Below are 10,861 nucleotides of genomic sequence, written 5' to 3'. Positions count from 1 at the left end.
CCTTTTGAGGCGATAATTAATTTAGGTATATGTTGTCATCTTGTTAGATAACTTAATTGGTCTCACCTTTTTCATCATTGGCCATATAATAGTCACCAATGTAATATATATCATATTTATCAATTATCATGACATTGTGGTTGTGCTAGTATTCTAGTAATTCATTTTCCTTTACGACTCTATCCTTTTTGTTTGACTTGTTCGAACGCAAACAAAGGGCTAGAAAATGGATAGTTAAGGCTCTACACAAGTATTAATATATTTGTGAGTAGTATAAAAACAATACTAACTCACATGCTAACAACGTTTAAATCTTAATTAAACCTTTTCACCAATAAAAAATTAAGCCAATACCTGATGCTATGCCCCGCCCAAAAAAAAATCTTATCATTGCCCTTATCATCTCATCATTAATAGAATCAATAGCTTGCCTTTATGCAATAGGCGAAAGATGAAAGTATGAAACATTCATTTTTGCTCTTTTAAGATCCTAGTTAGTGGCATTGTTTGGTAGTTTCGGAGGAAAAAAAAAAAACAGAAGAAAACTACCGCTTATTATTTTTCCTATGTTATATGTGGAACAGTGAATGTGAATCACAAAATGATGTGAGAAGAGATGGAATTTAATTGCTCTGGAGTTAATAAATTGGTACCTGATTTATTTATATTCTTTAACTTTTTTAACAAAAACAGTTCGATTTGTGTTTTTGAAAATTAGAACATTTTTAATATTAAAATTGGACCATTTAATATGTGTTTTTAAAAATAAAAAAAAATTAACAGTACAAATTAGACTTTTTATTTGTGGTTTGTTTCCTCTTCAAACAATTCGGACCGTCTTATTTAATTAATATCAATTAAAAAAAACCATATAAAAAAAACCCAAACTTTTAATAATAAGAATAATGCATTACATACATTTAATCAATATAAAAAAAATAGCTGAAAACTACACAGAAATATACCTAGTAAGTCATAACTTTTACTGAAACATTATCATATTTTTCTTTAACGGTGAAAAATTAACTTTTTATATCCAAATGATTGATAAAATCAATTTATGGAATTAAGATCACGTAACAAGCATAACGTACCGCTTTATAAATCATTATTTCACTGTCCCATGACATCTGAATTATCAATTTTGAGGAAGCAAAAAGGTGTAAATAAATTATGGCCCCGGGTGGGTAGGTTTGGCATTGGCTGTTAAACGCACAAGTCTACCAGACTACCACTATGATTGACTCGCACACTTGCACTACAATAGGAAAAAAAATCAGCCTCCAGCTTGACTTTATGTCTTTATCCACTTAAGGTTGTTGTTTCTACACGTATAACAGATATGTATGTGCAATCTAGATTGCAGAGGCCAGAGGGTAAAGCCGACATACTAGTCCAGCATCATGATTATCGGAAAATAACAGAGAACCAATACTTAGTAAAATAGATAAAAAAAAATTAACAAATATTAACTTAAATACAAGATAAATATAAAATATATTACCCTAACATTTGTAAAGAAAACAATAATGACTAAACTAACTCACTGAAGCAGGTTTTATTCTCTGAAACAAATTGCTTAACAAGGCCCATTTGATCGTAGATTTTCATGAGTTAGAAAGTTCTATTAGGTTTACATTTTATCGACTAAACGACGTTTTGTTATTTTTTTAACCTTGCCTTATTCACCATTTAATTCTGGATTATGATGAGTTTAAATAATAATTCAACAAATATCAATGCTACCAAAACAGCCTGCTGCATTGGTATCATCACTATCATCGACTAGGAAGGGCCATGAAACAAAGGTTAATCACAATTCTCAAATCATTATTAAAATACCGAACCTGAAAGCAAAAGATGGCAACATGCCAAATTTAAATAGGAAACGATAAATAACCTACTTTATAAAACCGAGATAACCTTGTAATTTTTTTACTCCATTTATTGCAGTGTTTATATGTACTATCTGAAATCGACGACGGAATCGAGTCACTACAAGAGAAGAGTAAGCATGGCATGCTTGAAAAAAGATAACGAGGTTATTCAGAATCGTCCAAAAGATTGCTCATTTGCATGTGCCTAGAAACCTTTATAAATAAAAGGAGCTTGGCGGTTTTTAATACCAGTCATCAAGTGATTAATACTTTCAGGTAACTTAAGCAGCTAAGCTTTTGGAAGCAATCTCAAACACATTCTCAGACAATCCATTAACGGACATGATCTTCTCCAGCTGGGCCTGCAAAAACCACCACAATTTATTTTAGGCAATTCAAAACCCAGATATTTATGATATAATTCAGAGTTTAATTTTAATGCATTGACGGTGAAAAATGTTCTACAGAATTGTCTAATCACATCTATTCTCTTAGATAACCATTTACGCGGTCAGTGTAAAATGATCGTTATTTTTCCTGATATAACATTACGTAATTGGATATACGTGTAAAACTACTTTACACTGAGAGTACATCAAAAAGAAGTTCTAATTCAAAGTATAACAGCTATTAAACTTAATACGGAAAAAAAAAATTAAATGTCATTACTCTTACCTTGGCAAGTTTTTGTCTGTTCTCATCATAACGCCTCCATCTTGAGAAGGCTGATACCATTCGTGACGCAACCTTAACACAAAAAGGAAAAGGGATTATGCAAGGATCATGTAACTGATGGATGACACATTAATAAAAGAATCCATGATTCAAAGATGGCTATGTGAAAAACCTGAGGATTAATTTTGTCAAGTTGCACAACAATTTCTCCCAAGAACTCATAGCCTGATCCATCCTTTGCATGGAAGTTCACCGGAGAACCACAGAACCCTCCAATGAGGGAGTACACTTTGTTGGGATTGCGCAGATCAAATGCAGGGTGGTTTATCAGTTTCCGCACATTGGCAACATTACCGGGAACATCAGACATTGCTTGAAGGGCAAACCATTTGTTCACCACCTGGATACAAACACCGAGTTCAAAATATTAAAATAGAATATCCACCACATCACAGCACAAAATATATATAGAACATAGAACTGCATACATTTATGTCTGAAAACATAAGAAATTGCATTAGCAGTCAGGGAACCAAGATAGAATTTGGTTTTGGAATCGTCAAAGTGCAAGTTTATCAGGCATCATATCACCATGGGAAGTTACAATTCATAACACATATTGTTGACAAGGGAAAAAACCACTATGAACAACCAAAAAAACAAGATTTATTTCCAACAACAGTTATAGATATAGAGATGGACACTTACCAAGAAGTCATGTTGCCACTTGCCATAGAAGTCATGAAGAATATCATCACGGGTTTTACCAGGGTTCTGGGCTATGGCAGCCAGGGCTGCAAACTGCTCAGTCATATTTGACAAGATCGCGTGTAAATGCATCTTATATATAAAAGAAAAGGTATAGTGTCATACCAAGAGCAACATTCTTGAGAGCACGCCTGGCCATGTTTGGATGATCAAACACATATTCTCCTGAGCTCCTATTATTTTCCACCTGCAAAAAGGTTGACAATTGTGTACGTTACTAAGAGATTCAAACAGGGAAGAGTACGAAATATAAATTCAAGGCAGCTCCAGGCGCAAGGGCGTACAGTGCTGAGGAATTCTGCTCTCAGTTCACTTGCAAGCTGCTTCCTGATGAAGGTTCGAACGGCATGAACAGCATCAGGATCTGCAACTTCCATCAAATCCATTATTTCTCCCTCACCTGGCAGGGTAATTGCCTTTGCCACAAATTCCTGATAATCAAACAACATAATGTCCAATCAAGGCATTAAAATGATAACCACTTCCTCGATCAAAAGACAAGGTTGAAAGATAAACAAATGAATAATCTTGACATACTTTGTCCAGGCTAGAGTCACATAGAATACGCTTGAATCCCTCCACAAACTTGGGGTTCAGAACCAATGCTTTGTTATGTTGCAAATCGTTAACCAAGTTTAGCATCAGTTTACGTGCCAAAATTTGTCCAGCCTCCCAGCTAAATCACATACAGTAAAATCCCATAATTAGATATTTTTATGTTATGAAATCAAAAAAGGGGGAAAAAAGGTGCATTTTGAAAAAGACAAACCGGTTGAATTCATCCGAATCATTAGCTAGAAGGAAAAACAGATCATCATCTATGAGATCAGATTCAAGACGTACAGGAGCACTATATCCCCTTAACAAAGATGGAACAGGCCTCTCAAATATATCAGTGAAGACAAACTCTTCTTCTTTCTGCAGCATAAAAAAATATACATCAATAAATTTATCAAATACTATGGAAAGAAAAAGCACTACCATGCTTCCAATCCCATGCTTCCCGTCCTATTCCATCTTAATAGATGACAACCATTATAAGGATCTATGTTAAGCAAAATAAAGGTTGATTGAAAACACTGCATTTTTCTTTTTGTGTAACATTTTTATAATTTATTTCAAATACTTCCATACATAAGGGAAACAAAATAGTGCTTGACCCTGAATTCATTGGCCCGTACCATGCACTAACAGGAAGAGAGAGAGGGGGGGCTGTTGTTTGGATTATCTATAATATTTTTTCAATGGAAGTTTCCATCTGTTTCCCGTTGATGAAAACGGTTCAATATATTTATATATGCAAAAAAGTCCGCCTGACAGATGTAACAGGCTAAAGAGATCAGCTTAAAACATGAGTTAGCAAGAAATACAAAAAAGAAACTAAATTTCTTAACAACCTTGGTGACTCTAAGAACCGTATTGAAGACCGGTTGATTATTGCTTGAAACAGATTGCAGCGTCCCTTCATGATAAATAGTTGAAAGAGGAATGTCCTTGCCAGTTGAATCAAGCAAGCCTAGTGCAATGGGAATGAACATTGGTTCCTTAACTGGTTGCCCTGGGGTTGGTGGTATCTCTTGGCTGCCACATCAAACATAATATCAGGGATAAGTTACCCAAAATAAAAACAAAAAAACTAAGTACCTATAAACTACCCAATCAAAAAGGATAAATGAAAAGATGAAGCTTGTGTACCTAAACTTCAAAGAGAAAGTATGTGCTTCAGAATTGTAAGAAGTATTAACTTTGACACTAGGGGTCCCAGCTTGAGAGTACCTGCATGTTTGTTGGTAAGTTAATATGAAATTAACATGAAAATGCAGAAAACAAGTCAAAATAAGAAATACAAACCATAGTAAGAAATTTGCAAAATCTGCATCATTTGCATCTCTCATGGCCGCAAAAAAATCTTCGCATGTAACAGCTTGTCCATCGTGTCTCTTAAAGTAAAGATCCATGCCCTGAAATATAATATCAAAATTAGCTACTTTGTGTTGCCTATAACAAGATTGCAAGAAGCATGGGATAACCGGATAAGCAAGCATTGTTACCTTCCGGAACCCTTGACTTCCAAGTAATGTTTTGTACATTCTGACAACTTCAGCCCCCTGTACATAAGATTGTAAGAACAAACTGCCCAAAAGCCACATGGACGTGAATGGATTTGAAAATTTTGGTGGTAGATGTCAAACCTTTTCATAGACCTGCAGAAAGAGTAAATATATCATGATAAACAATATGATACTTAAATAAGGACAGATGGATATAGCAGGGTAAAAAGTAGTTATTGGATAATTTGACACATACCGTCACTGCATTTGACATTGTTGATAGGGCCACATCAGAGATTGATTCAAAGAAGGTTGTCAAAAAGATACCATATACCAGTGGCAGGAAAGCAGTTATCATATAGAATATAGTAAAATTTCAATTTTCAAATATGATCTTGAATCAAACCGGAAGTTCTAAATGGAAAGAAGAAACTTGCCAGTGTAGAAGTTGTCCATCTGTCAAGGAATAAGAAAAATATGAACACAAAATACACAGTGGAAACAGAAATTAAGTTTTGTACAAATGGATGAGGAAAGGGTTTTAAATTCTGACCTTGATGTAAGAGTGTGGCCTCACTGGGTGAGCCATGGGACCTGCATCCTGGATATTCAGAGTTCAAGTATCATAATATATCCTAACATCATGTTAATTATACATTACAACTTGTACAAGTAGTAGTTAAGATTTAAAGTAACAAAACACAGAAGGCATCACTGTCACTGCAACAATTGCACAAAGTAACAGGTCAGAAATACAGAAAGAAAGGGAGAAATAACCTGTGGAAACTGGTAATTCCTAAGTTTAGAAACATCAGCAACCCGCTTTACAGTTCGACTTCCCATGTCAGATGAAAATTCCTGCCAACAATTAAAGCATCCTAATGCATTAAAAATACAACATAAGAAAAGTAAGTTCATCTCTCAAAATTTGGTACCCAGGCATAGCAGTACCTGATCACGGAAAACAGTAAGACCTTCCTTCAAACTAAGCTGGAACCAGTCGCGACATGTCACTCTGATATCATTACCAAATGAAATTCTTATTCTATGTCCGAAAGTAACTAAAGCAATGGAATGATAGAAACATACAAACAACAAAGACACTGCAAAAGACTTGGTAACACACATCAGTAGTGTTCTCACTAAAACATAAGTTCATGGAAGTCAGAATTGAAGTAGGAGTTTTAAATAAGTCAGAAAAATTACGAATGGGAATAAGTATATGAAATCCTAAGTTCCAAGGGATAATCTGTAGTATGCAATTCTACCTGTTGCCAGTCCAGTTGTGGAAATACTGCGATAACAGACAAGAAACGAGCACTAGTCACAACCATGGTATAAGTTAAATGACTTTCTAGAATTGTTAATTTAGAATAGTGACAAACCTCATGGCCAATAACTCCCAAAATTGCAGCATAATCTGCATCACTTGCCGTTTCAGGAGAAGCCAGTACAAGCTTGGAATTGAAGATCTACAGATAATTTTTAAGAGGGGAAAAATACTATAATGTCAAAAGTGAGAAGATAACCAACCAAGATAATGAGAACAGAAGTGAGCATACATTCAAGCTCTTGTTTTCCATGGCTCCCCTGTCCAATGCAAAATGTACACCAGATTACTTTCCTATACTCTTCTCATAAAATACAAGGGCAAAATAGGTTTAAGTTCAGATCTGATCTGATTATTCAAATTTCACAGCAAAAAAGGGATGTTATAAATTACATGTTAAAATCTGGGACAGCAACAACGTTAAAGAGATCCAGGTCATATTCAAGTCCAAAAACCTGTTTGCAAATATAACACAACAAAATTCTTAAGATTCCCAAACAATGCATAATATCAATAGAAATAATACATAGAAACAAACAAATTTGAAATAAAACTAATACTCACATCTTCATCCCACTTCATAGCAGCTTTCAGAGAATACATGGCATGCGCAGTCTTAGGCAGGTCACCTGCAGGGGTCCAGATTCTAAGGGAGACCTTCCTCCCTGAATGGGTAATAAACGTGTCATCTCTGCTCTGTAATTGCCCAGCAACCAAGGCAAACAAATAGCAAGGTTTCTTGAAGGGGTCCTCCCAAACAGCATAATGCTTGCCATTCTGCAGTTGAGCATAAATAATATGCACGAAGAATATAATGATTAGCAAACATTTAATAGTTGTCTTAATATGCTGCTCAATAAAAGCTTACCTCCAAGTCACCTTCTTCAAGCAGATTTCCGTTAGACAATAACACTGGATATAGAGATTTGTCTGCCTCAATGCGAACTGTATATTTTGCCATTATATCTGGGCGATCCTGTTGGTTGATAGTCATTAAGTTTATAATAAAATTTAGTTCTATAAATATATAAAAAAAAAACAAATAAATAAACCAGCTTGGCATATTAATTCCTCTAAAGATGCCAACCTGATAGAATGTAATCTTACGGAAGCCTTCAGCCTCACATTGAGTACAGAAATTGCCAGATGACTTGTAAAGCCCCTAGAGGAAGCCAAACACATAGTAAGTACTAAAACTCGATATCATGAAGAAAAATACGGGAAAAAAAAAAGAAAGAAAGAAAGAAAGAAAGAAAGAAAGAGAGCTTATAATCAACGAAGCAAATAAATTCATAAGCATGGAAGATCTTATTTACCTCCAATGATGTGTTATTCTGGGGGTAGATCTCTGTAACGATTTCAAGATCATATCTACCACTAGGAGGGGAAAGGATTGTTAGATGGCGTGCATCCAACCGATAATCTTCCTCCTGCATATAAATATAAGAGATTACATTTAAAACAATGCTAGACAATACTCTGACCATCAATCCTAACCAACAGCAAGTGACCACAATAGTAGTTAGTAATCAAATAAATGCATACCTTCTTCAAAGCTTTGCCATTAACCTGAATTGACACTAAAGATAAATCTTGTCCATCTAAAACTAGTGGAGCAGAAGAACCTGTTAAACAGAAAGACCAATTATAAGCTATGAAAATTGACAATGTACATATTCTTATCAATAAACATGATCAAGAAAGAACCCATGATGAGCTAACCTTCAACACGAGGAAACACAGTAATTTTAGAGGTAACTATTGTCCTCTCCTCTCCTAAGGAAAATTTCAGAGCCACCTGTAGTGGTAACATGTAACGGTAACATGTAACAGCATAAAACATGAAGACATTAATAAAAACAAAGACTATTTTGAAAATTAACCAAGAACGTGTGAAACACAATCAAATAACTATTGCATACTTACAGTATCAAAAAAATAATCAGGCATTTTGTAATCCTTTAAGAATATTTCTTTCGGTGTCTCCATTTTAGGTTCTTCAACTTCCTTTGCCAAGTCCTCTGTGGCAACCGAACAAATTTGCCTCTTGCTGACTTGCTTGATCTTCTGTACAAATTACAAGAATGTACAATCTTAGTTAATTGAGCAAGCAGACAATTCTTAACCTTCTGATAATGACCTGTGGGGACATTCAGGAAAGTAGAATATAGTGTTTAAATAAAATACATTAACTTACTGATTCTGAGGGGAAAAATGGGTAACACTTCCTTCGCAGATTGACCTGTAATAGTCACATGAACAGCTCGTTACAATCTTGAGACAAGATAAAAATCTCGAAACTTTTAAAAAATAAAACGCAAAAGAATTGAAAATGATGTGATGTATGAAAATGCAGAAAACAGAAAGAAACCTCTGGTGCAAGGAAATGCCTCAATCTGATGGTACTTTTTGCTGTATTCTGAAAACAATTAACGGAACAATTGAGCTGAAGCTGCAAAAACGAAAATAAAATCACCATATAAGTGCAACCAAACTAGAATAAGACCATGATATTTCAATCTACACTTCCACAACAAAGTGAAATTCACCCAGGTGGCATTCATCCATAATCCATATTCCATGTAAGGAAAGATAGTCCCAGGTAAAAGAATGGAGCATAAGCTTCACAGAGAAAGTTTCAAAATTATTATTATTATTTATTTATTTATGTATTATTATTATTATTGAAAGCTTATAAGGACATAGAATCAGTGAAAAACAAAGCAACTGAAGATATGTGTGGATAATCACAGGAACAGGGGAGATCAAACCCAATAGGCTCCTCTTCGAAAAAGCCAGAGTCTTTGATGGCAGAACAAACCGTGCCATTTCCCGAACCCCTAAATTGGGACCTAATGAATTTTCCAATCAGAAAGACAAACAAACACACACAAAAACCTTAAAACCCTAGATCAGTTTGAGCTCTCACTCTTTATAATGGGATTGGGGATAAGAGGCAATGAGGATAATTTCGAATTACAGCCATGAAAATTCGTAAAATTAAATTTTCAAATATATTATAAAGGATAAATAGGTGACAAAAAAAAAAATTGGCTTGACCAATTGAAAAAATTGATGTTTGAGCATTACCTTCCTCAGTGATGCATCTCAGTGAAGGGAGGGATATACAACAAGATGATTGAGCAGTATAAATAGAGACTCTGACCCCGGAAGATATTTTTTTTAAATTTTATTTATTATTTTATTAAAAGTTTATGCATTAATAATTTAAAAAAAAAAAGAGCGATAAACAAGTGATCCGTTTCTTCATAGTTTCGTTCACGCAAAGTCCCTTTGTACTCCCAATTCCCAAATCCTAATCTTACATCACAGCATAGAAATATAGGATACAAATTTTCATTTGATTAGCCCAAAATATTTCTAGTCCGTCAAACTCATCAGCCAACCCATTTATTTATTTAAATGGGTAAGTTTTATTTCTAAAATTAAATTTATTTAAATTTTTGTCTAAATAAACTGAACTCGATTAACCCAAAAAGATGACGAGTTAACCCATTTAAATTTTTTTTATATTTTTTTTCAAAAAAATAATACTTTTAGTTGATATATTTTCAATTTGATCTGAAAATTCGATCCGTCAACTAAAAAATATTATTTGTTTAAAATTTTTTATTTAAAAGTGATATTTTTGTCAAAATATTTTTTAAAAAATAAAATAAAAGGATAAACAGGCCCGTTTAACCCATCGAACTAACCATAAACGATTCGAGTTGAAAAATTATGGTCCGCAAATAAAACGGACTTAAACGATCCAGTCCATTTAACCCATGAACTTAATGGGTCGGGTATAAATGGATTGGGTTAGCCCGTTTGACAACCCTAAAAATTTATAGCTAACATCGTTACCATTATAATATTTGACATAGGAAGTTATTGCATCTTTATATTTATTTTTATTTTATTTTTATAGTAATCTTTTTCTTTTTATCTTTATCTTTATAGTAATAGTAATACAAATGGGAGTTCATATAAAGGAAGTTCTATAGTGGTATTGGTTTTGGTGGCTAAGAATAGTATAAATTTAATCACCAAATAAAATATTGACACATGACCAAAAAAATTAAATCTAAAATTAAAATAATTCTCTCTTTCTTATAATTTCTTATTATTACTTTTATCAAAAAGATTTTTTATAATTT

At 33.8% G+C, this 10,861-nt stretch overlaps 1 protein-coding gene across 1 annotated transcript; it reads right to left on the bottom strand.

Annotated features, from left to right (window-relative positions):
- Nucleotides 1-1,725: 1,725 nt before the first annotated feature.
- On the bottom strand, nucleotides 1,726-9,615 carry LOC107479925 (puromycin-sensitive aminopeptidase). Its single transcript, XM_016100030.3, is given in 32 exon segments — nucleotides 1,726-2,239; nucleotides 2,553-2,624; nucleotides 2,725-2,952; nucleotides 3,261-3,408; nucleotides 3,410-3,507; nucleotides 3,605-3,751; nucleotides 3,858-3,996; nucleotides 4,090-4,238; nucleotides 4,718-4,901; nucleotides 5,016-5,096; nucleotides 5,172-5,281; nucleotides 5,372-5,428; nucleotides 5,513-5,524; nucleotides 5,628-5,632; nucleotides 5,809-5,827; nucleotides 5,925-5,972; nucleotides 6,149-6,229; nucleotides 6,323-6,386; nucleotides 6,640-6,665; nucleotides 6,757-6,843; nucleotides 6,934-6,961; nucleotides 7,095-7,156; nucleotides 7,266-7,478; nucleotides 7,570-7,677; nucleotides 7,789-7,863; nucleotides 8,018-8,131; nucleotides 8,247-8,326; nucleotides 8,424-8,499; nucleotides 8,628-8,768; nucleotides 8,899-8,943; nucleotides 9,073-9,153; nucleotides 9,453-9,615. Coding segments are annotated over 32 exon segments (2,937 nt in total). The 5' UTR covers nucleotides 9,531-9,615; the 3' UTR covers nucleotides 1,726-2,158.
- Between the last annotated feature and the right edge of the window lie 1,246 nt (nucleotides 9,616-10,861).

Source organism: Arachis duranensis, chromosome 3 (assembly GCF_000817695.3).
Source record: "Arachis duranensis cultivar V14167 chromosome 3, aradu.V14167.gnm2.J7QH, whole genome shotgun sequence".
In the NCBI taxonomy this organism is placed as follows: Eukaryota; Viridiplantae; Streptophyta; class Magnoliopsida; order Fabales; family Fabaceae; genus Arachis; species Arachis duranensis.
The sequence above is the reverse complement of the archived record's forward strand: the minus strand, read 5'-3'. Positions and strand labels throughout refer to the sequence as shown.